The sequence below is a fragment of the Carex rostrata genome, chromosome 4, assembly GCF_964058835.1.
Source record: "Carex rostrata chromosome 4, lpCarRost1.2, whole genome shotgun sequence".
Lineage (NCBI taxonomy): Eukaryota > Viridiplantae > Streptophyta > Magnoliopsida > Poales > Cyperaceae > Carex > Carex rostrata.
In genome coordinates this window covers 452541-476020 of record NC_135921.1, presented here as the reverse complement: position 1 = coordinate 476020, position 23480 = coordinate 452541, and the positions used below count along the sequence as shown (strand labels likewise).

General features: G+C 37.7%; 2 protein-coding genes across 14 annotated transcripts; one reads left to right on the top strand and one right to left on the bottom strand.

Annotated features, from left to right (window-relative positions):
- Positions 1–137: 137 nt before the first annotated feature.
- Positions 138–9568, bottom strand: LOC144552572 (uncharacterized). Of its 9 annotated transcripts, none has more exons than XM_078300549.1 (11): positions 9207–9568; positions 8266–8604; positions 6500–6765; positions 5977–6162; positions 5485–5637; positions 4782–5183; positions 2354–4242; positions 2009–2164; positions 1466–1700; positions 1036–1322; positions 138–649 (listed from the first exon to the last, which is right to left on the bottom strand). In XM_078300549.1, exons 2-11 carry the CDS (start codon positions 8393–8395, stop codon positions 355–357), a joined length of 3999 nt encoding a protein of 1332 aa, XP_078156675.1. In that variant the 5' UTR covers positions 8396–8604; positions 9207–9568; the 3' UTR covers positions 138–354. The 9 variants fall into 9 exon arrangements, with proteins under 9 accessions (XP_078156675.1, XP_078156674.1, XP_078156673.1 ...); XM_078300548.1 differs by having other exon boundaries at positions 8266–8596; XM_078300547.1 differs by having other exon boundaries at positions 8266–8517.
- Positions 9569–13996: 4428 nt separating this feature from the next.
- LOC144552571 (alpha/beta-Hydrolases superfamily protein) lies at positions 13997–23294 on the top strand. 5 transcript variants are annotated; one of them, XM_078300540.1, is made up of 11 exons: positions 13997–14818; positions 15056–15332; positions 15601–15786; positions 16749–16901; positions 17206–17589; positions 18314–20272; positions 20490–20656; positions 20842–20997; positions 21309–21543; positions 22107–22420; positions 22797–23294. In XM_078300540.1, the coding sequence occupies exons 1-11, from the start codon at positions 14076–14078 to the stop codon at positions 23089–23091; spliced, it is 4869 nt and encodes a 1622-aa protein (XP_078156666.1). In that variant the 5' UTR covers positions 13997–14075; the 3' UTR covers positions 23092–23294. The 5 variants fall into 5 exon arrangements, with proteins under 5 accessions (XP_078156666.1, XP_078156668.1, XP_078156665.1 ...); XM_078300542.1 differs by having other exon boundaries at positions 14002–14818; positions 20493–20656; XM_078300539.1 differs by having other exon boundaries at positions 14003–14818; positions 20487–20656.
- Positions 23295–23480: the final 186 nt, after the last annotated feature.

Genomic DNA, 23480 nt, shown 5'->3' with positions numbered 1-23480 from the left:
CTAAGAGCGATTTCATTAAAATATATATACATATATTATTATTATTTGTGAAATTCTCATACAAATCATAAAATGAAAAAAAAAAAAAAAATACGTTGTATCTACAATTGGAATGAAATTGCCAATGTTTTGCACTATGATTATTCAAAATTTTATTTTTGGTGCTCTTTTATCAATGCAACCATTACAAAATTTTATTATTAGCGACTAATACTTGCCTAATATAAACATATACGAACAATATATAGTTATCATCCCTTGAAAAGAACAAAATAATATTATTTACAAATTCCTGGAACAAAATTTGGCATTTCCCTTCAGTAATTTATACCTCATATAAACTTATTTTTCTCACTAAGTGCTATCACCATCATCTTTAGCTCGTTTGTGCGGAAAGAAGATAATGGCTAACATCAAACAAACACCCAAACCAACAGCTCCATTGAATGGATGCAGAGGATGGGGACTGTTAAGCCACAAAGGAGTGTTTGCTTTGTATGTTATGAAACCACCAGCATATAAGGTATAGCTTGTGCTCCTTATTCCTGCTCGCAAGCCAATCGGTGCCGCCAATTTACCCATAAAACGTTGTTTTATTCCCGCAAGAGCTACTGACAAGAGCAAAAAACCCGGTATGGAGTACACAGACCTGAAATTTTTATCCAAAATTAGACTACTGCTTGAGTTCTTAGGGTACTATGAATTCTTCAAATATAATGCTGACAGCTAACTCCCTGCCGCCATTTATAGCCACACTATTCTCCTTTGATAGCTTGTGTTTTGTTTTGTACTTGACAATTTATTGGGTAAATCATAACTAACATTAGGTCGAACTTGGTCTCAGGTGGTGACAGCCACCCTTGGAATTGTTTTTTAACTAATGATGCGGTTACTACAACATCCAACATTGTTTGAGTGCTAAAATACTGAGTAGGAAACACAGAGAGGCTTGGTGGGAATTAAACTCATGCATCCTGCTCTACTGTTACATTTAACGGCTCTAAGAAATTCAATTATAAGATAGAAAAAACATACCTATGAATGACAGAGAAGGCAATTCCAGACAACAGAATAGCTTGGTAATACCCATAGTCAACTGCAATTTCTTTTTGAAGCCATGACCGAAAGAGCAGTTCCTCCACTAATGAAACACCAGTAGCTGTTAACAGACCCCTAACCACAAGAACCAGCACATTGCCGTATGCTTTTAACACAGCCAAACTGCCCAATGAGAAGTGAGCATATCCAAGGACTGAGTTGACTGAGTGCACTGACAGCACGATCATGACTCCACCAGCCAGACCTTTCAAAAATTCATGAACCTGAAAGGAAATAACATTGGATTCAACCACTATGCAACAGCTGAAAATAACATAATACAAGTGCGAGAGCATACATATAGGAACTTATATAGTGACATATACTAATGGAACTTAAGAAAGAAAATAAAAATTTAGAATGGAACCCTGGTGGTAGACATCACATCAAGTCCGTAATGAACAACTGGGTCCTCATATCCACGAATTCTCTTGCCCCAAATTATGACAAGAATAGTCACTGCTGCGTAAAGCCCAATTACGCATGCATCTCCAATGATTCCAGTTGAGGCCTTCATGGCCCAGAACGGCACCAGTGTGGGCAAGAGTGGGATCACCACTGGGGACCAGAGCAACAGTGCCATGCATACAAATCCAAGTAACCTAACAATTGAGTACATAATTAATTTGAAGACATGCTTCACAATGTCAGGAATACTTTACCGGAAACTGCTAAATGTATTACTTGATCTTTTTATTCAAGAAATTCAAGTTTTCATTAGGTTTTTACTCAAAAATATCAATATAAAGAACACATGTCAATCATTTAACAACAAGGGACCACATTTGGTATAGGGTTCAGATTCATGATCTGATCTTTTTCAGGAATAAAAGATGACAACCTGAAGGAAACCACATTGCCAGCTCTCCCAAAATGGAAAAATATTAGAGAAGTGCCAAAAAGATGAGACCTGTGCAACAAAGGGCGTTTGCCGATATGCAAGAAGGAGATGAGACGATCTGTGAGGCTCATGGCACCGCGAATGCCTCCCCATAATAGAGCTAGCTTCCCTACAACCCTCAAAATCCCACCTCTCTGTCCCAGCTCTGCTAAAACTGCAACTAGTCTTCATAATAATAATAAAACAAAAGTATTAATGATGTAGATTTGCAATAAGCTGGGACAATAATGTACACTAGTAAGCTTCATTCGGCTTAATTAGGCAATTGCAAAACATGCTGTACTTCACTAGGAATGTTTGTCGAATAGCATTTTTTTGCCTGATAAAAAGAAAAGAATGAAACGTGACAAGTACCTTTCAAGGTCAACTCCACCATCACTTTTTGTGGGGACCACAGGTCCAGCGATAGACATGGCCTTCTCAGTGAGGCTGCTTACAAGACCACCGGTTTTTTCCTGTGCTTCATCCTCAAATTTTGTCTGTACCCCAGAGAGACATTTTGAATCATAATACTTTGGCACATATCTCTCTTTTATTTTGATTGCACCATCACCATGTGACTCGCTGAGCTCAAAATGTTTCCTCAAGCACGCCAACATACAACCAACAACCAAACCCACTGGAAGAAGCCTCCTTAAATGATTTGACTCATGAACCGCACAGGAGACTGTCTTAGTCAGGTATTCACCCTGAATTGTGCCGATCTTTCCCTTTGGAATATCACGTCTGGAAAACAATTCCATGTTCAACTCACTATTCTGAACCACTTTCTGAGATACTGATGTGGCAAGCTCTTCTATATCATAAACTAGGGTTACATCAACTTCTTCAAAATCTAGGTGTAATACACCCAATTTTCGACGTACCTCAGTTACCAGTGCACCCAACAACTCTTCTCTGATAAACAGTGCTACTTGTTCTCTCGTAGCAGTAAATTTGATATTTTCTTCTTCATTTGGGGTTTCATTGGTGCTAGTCTCCAAAATAACATAGGATGGCTCAATTACATTATCCAGTCGGGGGGAGGTCTCTGAATCAATGTCTGAAATTTGGGCTTGATTTACCAATTTCCACATCCCCTCTTGTGGGTCAAGGATAAGATCAGTTGCCGGATCTGAATCCATTTCCTTGGCTTCTAACTGCTTCTGAACATACTGAGGGAAATACACACAGTATTGCATGCTCCAATATAGGTTCTGTGAACTGCTTAATTTCTCATAAGAATACTGTCTGAGATAGTCATGACTAAGATCTCTCTCCTTTTGTTGGTTGCTCGTGCTTTCCAGTGATGAGATAATACTTCGATTTCTCATCTCCTTTTGTGAGTCATCTTCAATCTTATTGGAAGAAGAGGAATGGTTGATTTCATTTTGACCCATTTTCACATTGTTTTTGGGTTCCTCCGTTCTGACTTCTGTATTCTGACCTTCGGCATCTTTATTTTCCTTAGCATCAGTTGCACTCTCATCTGTTTCCTGTTTTTTCTTTTGTTGGTCAATAAAGTTTTGAAACACACCAAAAACAAGGGTAACTGCCATTTGAATTGAGTCATCAAATCCCGTTAAGGCATCCAAGGCATGATTAAAATTGATAGAAGGTGGCTGTGAAGCCAAATGTAGTTGTTCCATAATTTTTGAGGGGCTATTTTGTAAATTTGGCTCCGCAACAGTATTGGTTTGTGTAGTAGAAGCATCCCTGCTATTGCTTGTTTCATTCACCTGCCCCTCCGTTTCAACATGTAGTGGTTCCCCAATTTTTGAGGGCCTATTTTGTAAATTCGGCTCCACAACATCATTGCTTGGCGTAGTAGAAACATCCCTGCTCTTGCTTGTTTCATTCACCTGCCCCTCCATTTCTTCATGCTGAGGTAAAACTGTTTCATCAGAGTTAGGGTTGTGAGACTCTGCAGGAGCACTCTGTTCTACCGTAGGGTCATTCACTCTTTTGACTTCATATTTAGGGGTATTCACGTCATTTGACACTGGTAGTTCATCTGAAGTGCCCCTCTGACAACCTTCAAGCTCCAAATTTGAAATTTGTGGTTGGATCTCTTGTTGGTCTTGTGTCATTGGTACAGTTGGCTTGGTCCAACCGACCCGTTTTAAAACATTGAGACTTAGATTTAATTTTTGAGCCTGTATTATTTCAGTTGCCACCGTGGTGAGCTTTCCACGTACATCATCTGGCACAACTTCTTGTAAAGCTTTCATAAGAGTTTCTCCTCTCTCCATGGCAGTCAAAACCTTGTTCAGTCAACCTATCGGTTAGTAAGCAAAGAAATGGACAAGATAAAAGAAAAAATATTCTGAGAAATATTGCAATGTTTCCATCGGGTTGATAGTTCTACTGGTGTAATATGTAAAAAAGAAAAAAGAAATAAAAAATGAACAAAGAAAAGGAAGTTTAGTGGTAGAGTTCTAGCTTGCAATTAAAAGAACTGTTGGGTCTTACCTCCAGACATGGAAATATGGGTGTTAGTGTGTAAAATATCTAAATGTTATTTGCAAAACGAGAATAATTGCATCTATGCTCATAAAAAAATGAGAAATGCTCAATATAACCTACAGAAAACATGGAAAAGAATCATATAGGTTTGCACCTCCTAACTACTTTGAAAATAGCAAAATAACCCTTTTTCTTCAACATTCATTTGAGAGAGAGAATGAGAAAGGAGGGTATGGTTAGTATAATGGAAGCCTACAGAAGATGCTGCCTTCAAGGTAGACATTATATTTTTGTACTATGTTGAAAATAAGTGGCAATGGTCCAAAAAAAGCCGCACCTTCCGTTTCTGTGCATCATTCAAAGTACCCGGCATAGTAACATCCAGCATATTCATGACAACAGTTGCCATTTGTAAAACCTGGCTCTCTTCTCCCTCTACTACCTCTTCCTTAACATCCTTTGAACCCTCCACCTCTTTCTCTAAACTCTTCCCTACCTTCCCATTTGTTGAATCCACCTCAACTGGGGGGCCAATAAGATATCCATTTAAAGGGGTCTTATTTTTCCTGGTCTTATTTAAAGGCAAGGAAGATGATCCTCTGTACCTCCGACCCAATTTCTTCTTAACACCTATGCTTTTCACAAATGAAAAATCTTTTGATGGGTTAATAGAGATGTCAATGTCCTCTAAGAGCGGGTGGTGGCCTTTTAAAAGGGCAAGCTCTACTGCCGATAGCCACTGTAAAAGTGAGAAAAAGAGAGATTTCACATGTGCAATATTGGAGCTACTTTAAATAAAGTTTACAAGCTTTCGAACCAGGGAACAAGTCATCGCTGGTACAGCAATCAAAGTATTTTATCAATAGACAAGAAACAGATAAGCTTTCATTAAGACTAAAAGCATGTTCAATTTATAGGGTACTGAACAAGAACCAAAAAGAACAGAAGTATTAAAGCATGTTCAAGCTCACATTTTTTAAATAAACTGTCAATGCCAACAAACTAAATCAGCAACTATACTCTTGTACTCTGAAAAGTACCTCTATGGCAAGTTGTCGGCACCACATAACAGCCAATTGATCGCTTCTCATGGTACCAGAAGTCAAATAAGAACTTAGCAGGAGGCTTGTAAAAGGATTTTCTGAGATCTCAGCACGTGGTATGGAAAATACTGGTACAGTACCATTATCACTCTGCAAGGAAATCAATGCTCTCATAAGAAATCAATCAAGAAGAAGCAAATATGAACTGTACAAAATTGTTCACCTCTTTGGTCAAGTCCAGTAACGATACAATCTGATACTAGTGTCATACCATGCTGAACCAATTCTACCCAGATTTGGACCATCCTAAATTTGACAATCTTTCAATTTAGCATTAATAGGGTTCTTTGATTACACAGCTTTCCTTAATTACCTAGGAGCTGAAATCAGACTTTCAACATTGTTTCAATGACAAACAAAGAAACAAACATACACACATTACACATGCACAACACAAGCACAAAGCAGACACGGAAAAATGAAAGATACCTTAATAAAAAGGACTGGAGTTTTGACATTTTGAATGGACTGTCTTGTGCTAATATTAGCATAAAATTGTTCAACAAAATCATAACCATGAGAGACCATAGATATTGCTTCATCAAAATCTCGAAGAGTCACAGCTGACAAAGCCTTTTGAACATCAAAACCTTTGCCTTTTCCTAGGAAGAGCTCCTGAAAATGTTTACATTTCAATATCTCGCCAAAAATTTCAGTTCACAAGTATTTTTTGTGTGGAAAGTACGCTTCACCTACATAGAATTTTATTAATAATAAAAAGAGAATTAATATAAATATGTGAGTTAATATAATTATATGTCAAAATTGGGGTTTAATCAAACGCTACGGAAACTTCTTTACAGGATGAGTCTGGGACAAGTAATATCATACATGGTCTTATTTAGCTCAATGAACCTCAGTTTTGTGCAATGAAGTCCAAATTGAATCCATCTCAGCTTATTTTACCATCCAAATTGTGCAATAAAACACCAAACAGGTTAATTTAACATACCTTATTAGCCTGCAAAATATCAATCAGCCCACTGAGAAGCTCTTGATCCAAGGAAGGCCTATGAGGGATAGACCTTGTAGCTTCATTCAGGTCGAATGGGTTGTCGATACACACAGCAGCTGTGAGAGGCGTAGAATCGCCAACTTCAGCAAGATATTTCGTCAGCATGTTCGATCCATACCCCCAACTTACACCCACAAGCGTCGTCCATGGCCGCATGGTGTTCAAGAAGCGAACCACTGTGGAGATATCGTCACTGTCAGCTGCTGTAAATAACCTACATGAGCAATGCACCTTAACATAATATTCTTTTCTTTTTTTTCTCTCTCTTTTTTGTTATTTTTTATGCATTCCACCCATAATTTCACTTGTATTTTGGGCATTTATAAATGAGCTCTTTTCTAGGAATCAGGATTATAGAGACTTAAACAATTAACATCTTGCCAGCGAAATTGTCAGAATTTTGTTGCACCATTAAGCTTCAGTCTTTTATTTTTCAATAAGTGACCTTATTGTAATATTATTGATCCATATTATCAGTACAAAATGATGCCAACTAAAGCTAACCTAGGAGTAGTCACCGGTGACCCAGCACAGCCTCTTGGATTCATTACTACAGGAAAATATCCATGCCGCAGTGCATCCAAAACAAACAACTTCACTCTCCTCTCCATGCTACCTTGTGTCGTACCAGTCACAACCACCACTGTTGTATCCAATCCATGCTCCTTTCTCAAATCCAAGTTCTCAGGCCAATCCACGCTCAGCACCCCACCATCCTTGGTCGGCACACAAACCCTTTGGTACAACAGCTCCTCCACATCCTCCTCCACCCGACCCGGTATCTCATTGCTACTGAATTTGTGGTAATGCCAGGTCTCAATCAACAACCTATCATTGATGCCATCCAAGAGCTCACCACTGTTTTCAAACGAGATGGAGGGGCAGCGAAGGAGAACACTGTGGTTGAACAGGGTGGGGCTGGTGAAGAGAACCCATTCATGGAATGAGGAGGCAGCGGCCACAGAGTCTGCTTTGATATTCGTGCCAGGGTTGTAGAGGGAAGAGGGGCTGATGATGAGTTTATCGAGGGAGGAGTGGGTATGGAAGGAAAGTACTTTTTGTTGGCGGCGGTGCCTAGGGGTGACGAGGAGGGAGGGGTTGCGATAGGATGAAGCGAGGGAACGGAGGAGAAATGGGGAGGAATGGGGAATTGGTTGTAGCAGCATGGGAGAGTGGTGAGAAACTCAGACGCTCAGTTGGGAATGAGAGAAAGCGGGGAGCGACAGAGAAGACGGGACCAGCACGGCATCGTGGGCGGAATTTTAGGTATCTGGTTGGTGTGGATGCCGGCCTAATTGAATTAATTAGAGGTCTAAATTAAGTCATACATAAGTTATTTTTCTGTTTCATTGAAGTCTAAGATTAAGTCATGATTTCAACTGAATTAATTTTTTTGTTTCCATTAAATGTAGACCTAATTAGAAAAAAAATTAAAATAGAATAATCTAATTAATAATAATGTTACATAATTAGAAAACGCATAAATAATAAATAAAATAATTAATATACATTATAATTAGGTGCAGCTATGTTAAAATAGGATTTTGATCTTTGTAGAACACCGTAATTAGATGCAATTGTGTTAAAATAGGATCTAATGGTGTAGAACATCATAATTAGGTGCAGCTCTGTGATGAGTTATGACATGTCAATGTACCAGTATTCTTAATAAAATTTTATATAGGCAACAAAATGAAACTTACTTCCAACTGTCGAAGTTTGTGGTAAAGGCTTTGGTGAATGTTCATTAACCATAGCATCAGCCTCTCCATTGAGCATATTGTTGATGCTTTGGAACCCATGCAAAGTTTCTTCGACATGCTCTTTTGTCATGCTTTGAGATCCGTTAATGACTTCTTTGACATCATCTATTTCCTTGTTTTCTCAGGAAGGTTTCATGAGTATTTCTCTATTAGACTGATTACTTTCCATGTCAGAAGTTGGTACATCATCATCTGTATATTCATGAACATATCCAACAAAAGACGATTTAAATCGACCTCAGAAACAACAGAACAGGCAATCGTGCAACACCTGAAAAACTTTGGGTTATTTTTACAAACAACACCCAGTTGTGAAAACTAAGGTTAAATGAGCAAAATGGAAATTAACCCTAGATATGTTATAATAATTCAATAAAGTTCCTCACGACTAATCCAAAGGAACTTGGAACCAGAAAATCAAGCTTGAGCTAGAACTTTTGGGCGAAAATGGTCAATGCTACACTAACCTACTAATCTTTCTTTCCATGTAAATTGAACTCAGAAATGTTGGGAGGATGAGAGCAGATCTTCACAAACCTCTGTTACAATGTACAGAGTTCTACTACTTTAGATAATGACAATTGTACCCATTATTCAATATATCTATCATCACATTGTTCTTTTCTCTTTATTACCATAAATTGTTGGAAAAAAAAATTTTGTTTGTTCTCTTAGCAAAGAAACTAAACAAATAGGGCAAGGGAACAATTTAAAAATTGAAAATTACAAGGGTTATGCTAGTTATGCTACCAAAATTTTTGTAAATCCTACTTTGTCTCATGTAAAGTGTAATTTATGAAAGCCAATTTCCATTTTGGAATTATGCTATGTTTTTCGCAAAAAAAAAAAAATATATATATATAAACAAATAGAAGTTACACCTTCCATATCCATATCTGAGAGAACCAGTGAAACTGAACCGGCTTTCTCTTTCTCCAAATTTATACAACTGGCCACATCCAAGCTCTCTCGATCTGGTACAACTTCTTCTCTACTTGGCTTAGGTGCTACTTCTGGGGATGGTGGAGGAAGATCGGTTGGTACTGGTGTGGTAATAGTGGGATTGGTATTTAGAGGCCCAAACTTGAAAGGAGGTGGCGCTGGACGAAATTAGGAAGGAGAGTGGTGGGGGACTGCCGGACTGGTAGAGCTGTTGCCGTGGCGGAAAAGGCAGCCTTGGTGGGGGAGGCAGGATTTGTTGTGGCAAGGGACAAGGGTTGTGTGCTTGATTGAAATCACAAGCCACTTCTCCAATTGCTACACACTGGTACAACCTGGTCCATTAGTTGTACTTGATTGAAATGGGTAGAACTTTTAACAGAGTAGTTTTGGCTACATGCAGCGCACTGACTAAGAATCAAAACAACAGTGCATATGATTCTTGCAGATTAGCAAAGTGAGGGGCACACAGGGGCGGAGTCAAACTTTGAAGCTATGGGGATCAAATATGAATGAAAGTCAATCATATAAATTTTTCATGGTGCGAATGGGATCAATTTTATAGTATCTATGACATTTTACTCAAAATCATATAGAAATCATATATAAGTACATAAATTTAGAAAATAAATAAGAGTTAATTAACCCTCCTACAGTGTGCATTCACTCCTTGGAGTACACATTTTGACAGGACAATTTTTGAATCATGCAGAGCAAGAATCATACACATGATTGTTTTTGGCTCTATTGTGGTGCACTCTATGAATTAAAACTGCCCTGTCCACATGGATACCTTTGACATAACTATCATTTTTTTAGAGGAGGGTTCGAATGCCTCCATTATATTTTCATTTTTAAAAACTTAAATAACTCAAAGTTTAAAACTTAAACATCAAAATAAAACCGTTAGATGTGATCTATGTTATTTTCTCTATGTGACCATAAAAAATTATCACATTTTGATTTTGTTTTTATATTAATCAATAAGTTGAAAAATCAACATCTAGAAATTATCCACATTAGTATACATTTTTACAAGCTCAAGATGACAACCAAAACAAAGTTGAAATGCCATAATTTTTTACACGTGCATAGATAAAATGATATAGTTCATATCCAAGGGTTTTATTTTGAATTTTAAGATTTAAATTTTGAGTTATTAAAGTTTTTAAAAATGGAGGCATTTGAACCCTCCTCTTTTTTTATTAATATGTATTTTTTATTTGATTAAATTAGAAAATAGAAATACTAATAAATTAAGTAATTTAAATTCAAAAAAATTGATAAATAAAAATGAAATTCTTACGGATATATATATATATATAGAGAGAGAGAGAGGGGGGGGGGGTTGGCTACTCTACTTCCATAAGCATATGAGGGTACATGCTTATAAATTATTTTTTCATTTTCAAAATTCAAAAAGTCGATCTGAACCGTTAGATGTGATCTCTATATTGAAATGTGCTTGGAGACCAAATTTTACATTTTTCTGAATTTTTTTACTATTTATTAAGCCACTTTGAAAATCGTTGATCCAACGATGGCTTTTGATTTTACTGTTTTGTTAAGCCACCGTTGAATCAGCAATTTTCAAAGTGGCTTAATAAATAGTAAAAAAAAATAATCAGAAAAATGTAAAATTTGGTTTCCAAGCACATTTCAATATATATATCACATCTAACGGTTCAGATCGACTTTTTGGATTTTGAAAACAAAAAAGTGACTTATAAGCATATACTCTCGTATGCTTATGTAAGTAGAGTATTTAAACTATGTATATATATATATATATATATATATAGAGTACGGCTAATGCGCTTTCTCTAGCATATGGGCCGAAATGCTTCCGGTGGAAATTTAAAATTTCAAAATCCAAAAAGTCGATCTGAACCGTTCATCTTCTTCTCCATATTAATATCTGCTTGGAGACCAAATTTTACATTTTTTGGATTTTTTTTACTATTTATTAAGCCACTTTGAAAATCGCTGATCCAACGGTAGCTTCTGATTTTTACTGTTTGGCAAGCTACCGTTGGATCAGCGATTTTCAAAGTGGCTTAATAAATAGTAAAAAAATTCCAAAAAATGTAAAATTTGGTCTCCAAGCAGATATTAATATGGAGAAGAAGATGAACGGTTCAGATCGACTTTTTGAATTTTGAAATTTCAAATTTCCACCGGAAGCATTTCGGCCCATATGCTAGAAGAAGCGCGTTAGCCGTACTCTATATATATATATATATAAATAAAGTTTTTCTAGAATCTAATCTAGATACCAAAACCAAAAAGTTCCATTTACGATGTGGATCGCGCGTTCTCTGCCACTGTTAACTATAGTTATGCATTTTATATTATTAACTTGTTGAATAGCTTTGTTAATAACTGGTACGTACAGTCATAATTAATTAATAATGAAGTCTGTTGAAAGTTGCAGCACCAATATTATAATGGAGAGCTTACTAGATTATTCTAGATTACTTTAGATTAGTCTAAAATACTCTAGATTATTCAAGAGTAGACTAGAGTAGGCTAGAATGTTGATGTACAGTACAGGTGTATGGATATTAATTCCAATTCTGGGTAAAGAAACAAGCACAGCACTTTTGCATGTGCTACTTAATTAAGTTTGAGACCAGCTGTACCAATCCATATCATTTATTATAAATCATTGATGCATTGAAGAACAAAAAACAAGTTTTGGTAAACTTGACCAATAGACAGCACATTAAAGTATTAAACTTTTTTTTTTACTTGATTAAAGTATTAAACAAGTTCTTACATATTAATTAAATGTCATCAATTTATAACGAACAACTCATAACATTAACTAATTAAGTTGAACAACAATATTCAAAAGCAGTTCTTACATCTAGACCCACAGATTCAAAAGCAAAAATAAATATATAATAGACTGCATCAATTATACAAAGAACACCAAATGGGTCTTCTTAATTATACAAAATTGTTGATCCAACGGTGGCTTAACAAAACAGTAAAATCAGCAGCCACCGTTGGATCAACAATTTTGTAAAATACTTAATAAATATTTAAAAAATTCAGAAAAATGTAAAATTTGGTCTCCAAGCACATATTAATATGGAGAACAAGATGAACGGTTTGGATCGGTCATTTGGATTTTGAATTTTAGATTTATGGTCCAATGCACAAACCCCTCCATGCATTGCAATGCACCAACCCCTCCATGCATTGCAATGCACCATAGCCCATCTCCCGAATAGTATATATATACTATATATTTTAATATATATATTATAAAAATTTATGTTATTCATTGTTATAATTAGATAAATATTTTGATTTTTAACATTTTTAATATTATTTTATATTATTTTAATAAATATCCGATGTTTGGATTCGAATATTACACGTATCAGTAATACTCGCTCCACATTAGTATTCGTAAAATGAGAAAAAAATATGAAGAAATTTTAACTTTTAACACTATTCGCTTCGCCGAAATTTTTATTAATAAAAAATTAATTAAATAAATATTCATAATGAAGAACGAATCTGATTTTTTTTTAAATATAGAAAAAACGTGATAGTTAATCACGTCCTCTGACCGTCATAAACTATCACGGTCAAATAAAAGATTGAATTTGAAATAACAGGTCCCTGCAATCGCTTTGGATCGCAGCAGATTTGTTTTCCCTTTTTCACCCCTACTACAGTACAAGTGAAATCCTTTTGGGATATAAATAGAAATTGAGTGAGTTTATGGTACTATGCATATTACGATTTGGTACCGTGCTACGACTCTATATTCGAGTTTTCAAATTCTAATGGTCGATCCGAACTGTTCATCTTGTTCTCCATATTAATATGTGTTTGGAGACCAAATTTTACATTTTTTGAAATTTTTTTACTATTTTTTTAGATTTATTGAAAATCACTGTTTTTGGATGGTTCAGAATTTTCAGATCAAGTGATTTTCTGAATGTCTAAAAAAATAGTAAAAAAATTTCAAAAAATGTAAAATTTGATCTCCAAATATATATTAATATGGAGAACAAGATGAACGGTTCGGATGAACCGTTAGAATTTGAAAACTCAAATATAGAGCTGTAGCACGGTAATAACCCGTAATATGCATAGTACCATAGACTCACTCATAGATAGTGGATTGATTTTACCCCAGTCGGGTATACCCGCCCGGGGTACCCGTGCCCGAGCTCGGGTATGGGTCGGGTACGCGGGTACGGGCAAAAACCGGACCGGACCCGTTATTTTGGACCAATACCCGACCATACCCTACCCGAGTTTACCCGTACCCGACTACCCGTATACCTGAGTTACTGTTCATCCATTTCAAAATTCAAAAATTCTGATTTTCCCCCCCCCCCAAATAAATCAGAAAAAAACCAACAAAAAAACAAAAACCAGAAAAAAAACAGCAAAAAAAAAAAACCAAAAAAAAAACAGCAAAAAAATAAAAATAAAAAAATACCCGTACCCGCCCTACCCGTACCCGTACCCGCCTTACCCGTCAAGGGTACACGGGTAAGGGTATAGGACGGGTAGGGTATGGATTTTGAAAATTATACCCGCCATACCCGTACCCGAGTATACCCGTACCCGAGACGTACCCGTACCCGAGACGGGTATACCCGGGGTACCCGTACCCGCCCGAGTTGCAAACCACTACTCATAGAAATTTCTCCTTTGGGATGTAGAATAAAGTATTGCTAGAGATACCAGAAAAAAGTCCATCCTCGATGCCGCGCGGGTCGCGCCTTCTCTGCCACTTATCACTCCCCCAACTGAACGTCTGAGCCGCTTATCACTCTCCCATGCTACTCCGACCAAGTCCTCTTTCCTCCCCCTTTCCTCCTCACTTCCTTCTCGCTCCATCCCGCCGCAACCCATCCTTCCTCCTCCTCGTCACCCCTAGGCACCGCCGCCGACGAAAACCTCGCTCTTTTCTTATTCACTCCTCTCTCGACGAACTCATCAGTACTCCGTCTTCGCTATACCTCCTCGCCCCTGCCATCGGCTTCATCTCCGGAGCCGCTCTTTTCCTCTCCTCCTACAACCCCGGCGCGAATTTTAAAGCAGACTCCGGGGCCTCTCCCGCCCCCTCTCCGTTCAGTGAGTGGGTCCTCTTCACCAGCCCCACCCCGTTCAACCGCAGTGTGCTCCTTCGCTGCCCCTCCGTCTCGTTTGAAGACGGTGGTGAGCTATTGGACGGTGTCAATGATCGGCTGTTGATCGAGACACGACACTGCGTCAATTTCAGCAGCAGTGAGATACCGGGTCAGGCGGAGGAGGATGCGGAGTCAGAATCGGAGCTGTTGTACCAGAGGGTTTGTGTACGGACCAAGGACGGTGGGGTGTTGAGCGTGGATTGGCCTGAGAACTTGGATTTGAGAAAGGAACATGGATTGGATACAACAGTGGTGGTTGTGCCAGGTACAACACAAGGTAGCATGGATAGGAGAGTGAAGTTTTTTGTTTTGGATGCACTGCGGCATGGGTACTTTCCTGTGGTTATGAATCCTAGAGGCTGTGCTGGGTCGCCGGTGACTACTCCTAGGTTAGCTTTAGTTTGGTTTCATTTTTAACTGATAATCTGGATCAATATTACGATACAGTTACTTATTGGCAAGATGTTAATTGTTTAATTCTCTATAAACCTGATTCCTACAATAGACCTCAATTATAAATTTCCCAAGATGCAAGTGAAGTCATGGGTGGAAATGCATGAAAAATAACAAAAAGAAAAAAAAGAAAAAGAAAAAGAATATTATGTTAAGATGCATTGCTCATGTAGGTTATTTACAGCAGCTGACAGTGACGATATCTCCACAGTGGTTCGCTTCTTAAACACTATGCGGCCATGGACAACGCTTGTTGGTGTAAGTTGGGGGTACGGATCGAACATGCTGACGAAATATCTGGCTGAAGTTGGTGATTCTACGCCTCTCACAGCTGCTGTGTGTATCAACAACCCATTCGACCTGGATGAAGCTACATGGTCTATCCCATATGGGCTTTCCTTGGATCAAGAGCTTCTCAGTGGGCTGATAGATATTATGAAGGCAAATAAGGTATGTTAACTTTGCCTGTTTGGTGTTTTATTGCACAATTGGATGGTAAAATAAGCTGAGATGGATTAAATTTAGACTTAATTGCAAAAAAAATGAGGTTCATTGAGGTAAATAAGACCATGTATGATATTCTTGTCCTGAACTGATACTTCTTTGTAAGTTTCCGCTGTGTTGAATAAACCCCAATTTAGATATGCTCTCACATGTTAAATTTAAATACTTACGAACTGAAATTTTCGTGAGATATTGAAATGGAAACATTTTACAGGAGCTGTTCGTAGGAAAAGGCAAAGGTTTTGATGTTCAAAAGGCTTTGTCAGCTGCGACACTTCGAGATTTTGATGAAGCAATATCAATGGTCTCTCATGGTTGTGACTCCGTTGAACAATTTTATGCTAAGATTAACACAAGACAGTCCATTCAAAATGTCAAAACTCCAATCCTTTTTATTGAGGTATCTTTCATTTTTGTCGAATTCGCATCTTCTGAGATATCTCAACTTCTGCCTGTTTTTTTTTGGTAAATTTCAACCGTTCAAATATGTTCTGCACGAATCACAAAACACAAATAATACTGGTCCCCACACTATCCCCGAATAGGCACTGGACACGTTGGTAATGCAAAAGTTGAGATATCTCTTTGGATACGCACTTATTTTTGTCTGTGTCTGCTTTGTGCTTGTGTTGTTTGTGTGTGTGTAATGTATGTTTTTTGTTTTTTTTGTCACTGAATTAATGTTTAATGTCTGATTTGAACTTCTGTGTAATTAAAGAATTTGTAATCAAAGAACTTAACTAATGCTAACTTAACAAGAGAAAAAAAAAATGAAAGATTGTCAAAATTTTGTACAGATAGCGCTGTTACTAGAACCGACCAAAGGAGTAAAACTAGGGTGTTCTTAAGCTCACCAAGGTGTTTGGTGAGCTTAACTCCAAAATATATTATATCGGTTTCAAACGACAAATTTAAGCCGTTGAAATCCATCTACTTCACAAGTGATGAATTTACATGCAAAGATTTTAAGTTTTCGAATTATTTTAGTATAAAGTCAAGTGGTCAAAATTAGAAGGTTTATAAATTAATTTTAGTGCATTCATTTTTTAACACTTTTTGACCACTTCACTTTATACAAAATTAATTCGAAATTTTAAAAACTTTACATGTAAATTCATCACTCGTGAAGTAAATCAAATCAGTTTCAACGGTTTGGATTTATTGTTTGAAGCTAATCTAATAGATTTTGGAGTTAAGCTCACCAAACACCTTGGTGAGCTTAAGAACACCCTAGTTCTACTCCCGACCAAAGAGGTAAGAATTTTGTACAGTTCATAAATGCTTCTTCCGGCTTTTCAGCTTGATGTATTGATCTAATACATCATTGATTGATTTCTTATGATAGCATTAATTTCCTTGCAGAGTGGCAACGGGAATGTACCAGTATTTTCAATACCACGTACTGAGATTTCAGAAAATCCTTTTACAAGCCTCCTGCTAAGTTCTTATTTGACTTCTGGTACCATCAGAAGTGATCAAATGGATGTTATGTGGATCGGACAACTTGCCATAGAGGTACTTTTCAGACAGAGTATAGAAAGTTGTTGTTTTAGCTTGTGGGCATTGACAGTTTATTCATAAAAGTGAGCTTGAACATGCTTTAATACTTCTGTTCTATTTGGTACTTGCTCAGTACCCTATAAATTGAACATGCTTTAAGTCTTAATGAAAGTTTAGCTATTTCTTGTGTATTGGAAAATTACTTTGATGCTGTACAAGCTATGACGTGTTCACTGGTTCAAAAGCTCGTAAACTTATATTCGAAGTACCTCTAATAATGCATATGGTGAAATCTCTCATTTTCTCACTTCTCATACAGTGGCTATCAGCAGTAGAGCTTGCATTTTTAAAAGGCCGCCACCCCCTCTTAGAAGACATCGACATCTCTATCAACCCATCAAAAGACTTCTCATTTGTGAAGGGCGCTAAGAGCAAACCGGAGCGTAGGTACAAAGGATCATCTTCCTTGCCTATAAACAAGGCCCCTTCAAATGGATATCTTATTGCCCCCCCAGTTGAGGTGGATTCAACAAATGGGAAAGTAGGGAAGAGTTCAGAGAAAGCGGTGGAGGGTTCAGAGGATGTTAAAGAGGAAGAGGTAGTAGAGGGGGAAGATAGCCAGGTTTTACAAACGGCAACTGTTGTCATGAATATGCTGGATGTTACTATGCCGGGTACTTTGAATGATGAACAGAAAAAGAAGGTGCGGACTCTTTTGGAACACTGTCACTTATTTTTTTGTACACAAATATAATGTATTCCTATGCTAACAAGAGGAAAAGAAAATTCCAATAAATATAAAGTCTACCTTGAGGGCACCATCTTCATATTACTGAAACAAAAGTTAAGTTACAAGGCCTCCTCTTTTTTTTCATAACCCATACCCTGAGGGCACCCATCTTCTGTGGGCTTTTTTTTTTTTGTGAAAAAAGGCTAAAAGCCCGTTTCATATTATTGAAACAAAAGTTAAGTTACAAGGCTTCCTTTTTTTTCATAACCCATACCCTTCTTTTCATTGTTCGTCTCTGAATGAATGATGAAGAGATGGGGTTATTTTGTTATTGTTACAGTAGTTAGAGGGTACAAACCTATGTGAAATTTTTTCCATGTTTTGCGGAGGTTCTATTGAGCATTTCTCATTTGTGTTATCAGCATAGATGCAATTTTAATCGTTTTGCAACTGACTTTTGGATATTTTACATGTGAACACCTATATTTCTATGTCTGGATGTAAGATCCAACAGTTGTTTTAATTGCAAGCTAGAACTACCTCCAAAGTTCTTTTTCTGTGTGTGTGTGTGTGTGTGTGTTCACATTACACCAGTTGAACTATCAACCCGATGGAAACAATGGAATACTTCCCAGCATTTTTTCTCTTTTCTACTGCCCATTTCTTTGCTTACTAACATATAGTATGACTGAATAAGGTTTTGACTGCCATGGGGAGAGGAGAAACCCTTATTAAAGCTTTAGAAGGAGCTGTGCCAGAGGATGTACGTGGAAAGCTCACCACAGTGGCCTCTGAAATAATACAGGCTCAGAAATCAAATCTAAGCCTCAATGTTTTAAAACAGGATGGTGGGACCCAGCCCCCTCTTGATCTGAAACCAAAAATCCAGGATAATAGTACCGTAATAGATTCTACGACCCATGATGGTGGAGAAGTCAAAGATGCCAGCTCCCTGCCTGAACAAAGTGCATCCAATCCTGAAAATTCCATTGATACTGGAATGGCGAATCAAGAAAAGGGTATGCAAAATTCGGCCGATGGAGAAACTGCAAAAACTGTACCAATAGCACAAGACCAACAACCACAAATTTCAAATCTGGAGCTTGAAGGTGGTCAGAAGCTCACTGGAGATGAATTACCAACATCAAATGACGCAAATACCCCTAAAGATGAAGTCAAAAAAGTGGATGCCCCTACAATAGAACAGAGTGCACCTGCAGAGTCCCCAAACCCTAACCCTCATGAGACAGAACATAAAGAAACTGAAGGGCAGGTGAATGAAACAAGCAGGAGCAAGGATGTTGCTACTACACCAAGCAATGCTGTTGTGGAGCCAAATTTACAAAATAGCCCCTCAAAAATCGAGGAACCATCACCTGTGGTATCTCAGCCGCCTCCCATCAATGTTGGTCAGGCCCTGGATGCCTTGACAGGATTTGATGACTCAACTCAAATGGCAGTTACCAGTGTTTTTGGTGTGCTTGAAAACATGATTGACCAGCTAGAGAAAAAACAGGATAATGATGAGAATGCAACTGATGCTAAGGAAAGCAAAGATGCCCAAGATCAGAAGACAGAAGTCAGAACGGAGGAACACAGAAACAAGGTGAAAGTGGGTCAAGATGAAATCAACCATTCCACTTCTTCCAATGAGATTGAAGGTGACTCACAAAAGGAGATGAGCAATGGAAGCATTATCTCACCACTGAAAAGCACGAGTAACCTGCTAAAGGAGAGAGATCTCAGTCATGACTATCTCAAACAGGACTTTTATGAGAAATTAAGCAGTTCACAGAAGCTATATTGGAGCATGCAATACACGCAATTTTTACCCCTGGATGTTGAGAAGCAGTTAGAAGCCAAGGAATTGGATTCAGATACGGCAACTGACCTGATCCTTGACCCACAAGAGGGGATGTGGAAATTGGACAATGAAGATCCCAATTCAGACATTGATTCAGAGACCTCCCCCCAACTGGATAATGTAGTTGAGCCATCCTATGTTATTTTGGAGACTAGCACCAATGAAACCCCAAATGAAGAAGAAAATATCAAATTTACTGCTACGAGAGAACAAGTAGCACTGTTTATCAGAGAAGAGTTGTTGGGTGCACTGGAAACTGACGTATGTCGAAAGTTGGGTGTATCACACCTAGATATTGAAAAAGTTGATGCAACCCTAGTTTGTGATATAGAAGAGCTTGCCACATCAGTATCTCAGAAAGTGGTTCAGCATAGTGAGTTGAACTTGGAATTGTTTTCCAGATGTGATATTCCAAAGGGAAAGATTGGCACAATTCAGGGTGAGTACCTGATTAAGACAGTGTCCCGTGTGGTTCATGAGTCAAACCATTTAAGGAGGCTTCTTCCAGTGGGTTTGGTTGTTGGTTCTATGTTGGCATGCTTGAGGAAATATTTCGAGCTCAGCGAGTCACACGGTGATGGTGAAATTAAACTTGATGATTCTTTTGATGGAGAGAACTATCACAGTGAGAAGGAAGTTGATCTTCAAGAGGAAGAGCAAAATGGTAAAGAGGGTGGACCTTTGAGAGATAGAGAGAAAGAGTTGGAGATGGATAGAAGACAAAACCAAGGCATCATGGTCGGAACTGTTACCGCAGCCTTAGGTGCATCAGCATTGCTGGTGCAGCATCAGGTATTTATTTTGTAGTATCAAGTTGTTTGTGGTGCTTTAGTATGTGCATGAGGTACTAGTATATGCTAAAGATCATTTGATTTAGAATTTTTTTTTCTTTGTTGCTTGTCGATCATGGTAAGTTGATTTCTTCAAAACTAGATTATTTTTCCTGATCACCATGGAGATGATTGATTTTCATTCTTATTGGTACGTTTGTTATTTGTTTATGAAGCAGCAGAATGAACAAAGCAAAGAACAGACCTCTAGTACATCAAATCAGAATTTTGTGGATGAAGCACCAGAAAAAAACAGTAGTCTGGTAAGCAGCCTCACTGAGAAGGCCATGTCTGTTGCTGGGTCTGTGATCCCCACAAAAAGTAATGGTGGAGTTGACCTTGAAAGGTACTTATCACGTTTCATTCTTTTCTTTTTTATCAGGCGAAAAATGCTGTTGGACAAACATTCATAGTGAAGTTTGGTATGTTTTGCAATTGCCTAAATTAAGCCGAATGAAGCTTAGTAGTGTACATTTGTCCCAGCTTTATGCAAATCTGCATTAATACTTTTGTTTTATTATTATTTTGAAGACTAGTTGCAGTTTTAGCAGAGCTGGGACAAAGAGGTGGGATTTTGAGGCTTGTAGGGAAACTAGCTTTATTATGGGGAGGCATTCGCGGTGCCATGAGCCTCACTGATCGTCTCATCTCCTTCTTGCATATTGGCGAACGTCCTTTGTTGCACAGGTCTCTCATCTTTTTGGCACTTCTCTTATATTTTTTCTATTTTGAGAGAGCTGGCAATGTGGTTTGGGTCAAGTTGTCATCTTTTATTCCTAAAGAAGATCAGATCATGAATCTGAACCCTATACCTAATGTGGTCCCCTGTTGTTAAATGATTGACATGTGTTCTTTATATTGATATTTTTTAGTACAAACCTAATGAAAACTTGAATTTCTTGAATAAAATGAGCAAGTAACACATTTAGCAGTTTCCGGTAAAGTATTCCTGACATTGTGAAGTATGTCTTCAAATTAATTATGTACTCAATTGTTAGGTTACTTGGATTTGGCTGCATGGCACTGTTGCTCTGGTCCCCAGTGGTGATCCCACTCTTGCCGACACTGGTGCAGTGCTGGGCCATGAAAGCCTCAACTGGAATTGTTGGAGATGCATGTGTAATTGGGCTTTACGCGGCAGTGACTATTCTTGTCATAATTTGGGGCAAGAGAATTCGTGGATACGAGGACCCAGTTGTTCATTACGGACTTGATGTGATGTCTACCACCAGGGTTTCTATTCTCGTTTTTTTTTTTTTTTTTTGCTTAAGTTTCATTAGTACAAAGTCACTATATAAGTTCCTATATGTATGCTCACACACTCGTATTATTGCCAGGGGTGGAGCCAGAAATAATGATAAGAGGGGCAAAATTTTACAATTATTTTAGAGGCGCATAATATTCCTATATAAGCATATCTTTGAAACTTCTTTGGGCCAGGCGTGGCAAGTGCCACCCCCTAGATGGGCTCCACCTGGTATTGCTTAGATAATGAAAAAGAAAAGCAAAAAGAAAATGAACTTGTCATGTCATAAGAATTAGTTGGTGAATGACTTGTTAAATTGCATATATGATATATAGGATATTAAGAAGGCATGTTGTATCTTTGGCAAAAAAAAATTGTTCTAAAGCAGCAGACTAACATACAAATGATGCACTCTGCAATCAGTTTAATTAAAGGAAAATAGAAAGCTATACAGTCACTGGATTAAGTAAACAGTCAAAGAAGCCAAACACAAACTTATGTTATTTTCAGCTGTTGCATAGCGGTTAAATCCAGTGTTATTTCCTTTCAGGTTTGTGAATTTTTTAAAGGTCTGGCTGGTGGAGTCATGGTCGTGTTGTCAGTGCACTTGGTCAACTCACTCTTAGGATATGCTCACCTCTCTTGGCCCCTTAACCTCCCTCCCTTCTCATTGGGCAGTTTGGCTGCGTTAAAAGCATACAGCAATTTGCTGGTTCTTGTGGTTAGAGGTCTATTAACAGCAACAGGTGTTTCATTGGTGGAGGAGCTGCTTTTTCGGTCATGGCTTCAAAAAGAAATTGCAGTTGATTATGGTTATTACCCAGCTATTCTATTCTCTGGAATTGCCTTCTCTCTCATTCATAGGTATGTTTTTTCTATCTTATAATTGAACTTCTTAGAGCCATTGTTCCGTTTATGTAACAGTAGAGCAGGATGCATGAGTTCAATTCCCAGCCCCTCTATGTTTTTCCTACTCAGTATTTTAGCACTCAAACAATGTCGGATGTTGCAGCAACAGCATCGTTAGTTAGAAAAATAATTCCAAGTGCGGCTCAGCCACCAGCTGAGACCCAGTTTGACCCAATGTTAGTCATGATTTTCCCTAATAAGTTGTCCAAGAAGTACAAAAGAAACCACAAGCTCTCAAAGGAGAATAGTGGGGCTATAAATGGCACTATATGTGAAGAATTTGTAAACCTTTGGGCTTGAGCACTAGTCTAATTTTTGGGGAAATTTTCAGGTCTGTGTACTCCATACCGGTTTTTTTGCTCTTGTCAGTAGCTCTTGCGGGAATAAAGCAACAGTTTATGGGTAAATTGGCGGCACCAATTGGCTTGCGAGCAGGAATAATGAGCACAAGCTATACCTTATATACTGGTGGTTTCATAACATACAAGGCAAACACTCCTTTTTGGCTCAACAGTACCCATCCTCAGCATCCATTCCATGGAGCTGTTGGTTTGGGTATTTGTTTGATGTTAGCCATCATCTTCTTGCCACGTGAACGAGCTAAAGATGAAGGTGATAGCACTTAGCGAGAAAAATAAGTTTATATGAAGTATAAATTGCTGAAGGGAAATGCCAAATTTTGTTATAGGAATTTGTAAATAATAGTATTTTGTTCTTTTAAAAGGATGGTATAGTTATATGTTTGTATTAGGCAAGTATTAGTCGATAATAATTTAGATAATAATAGTTTTGTAATTGTTGCATTTTGCGTTGATAGAAAGTACAAAAAGGAAATCTTGAATAATCATAGTTCATCTACATTGGCAATTTCATTCCAATTGCAGTACAGCGTGGCAATTTTTTTTTTCAGTTGATATGTATAGAGAATTTTACAAATAGTAAGTTCTCTTTTAATGAAATCGTTTTTAGAATGTCATGTTGGTAAAAAAAAAAAATTGATTATCATTTGTTCACT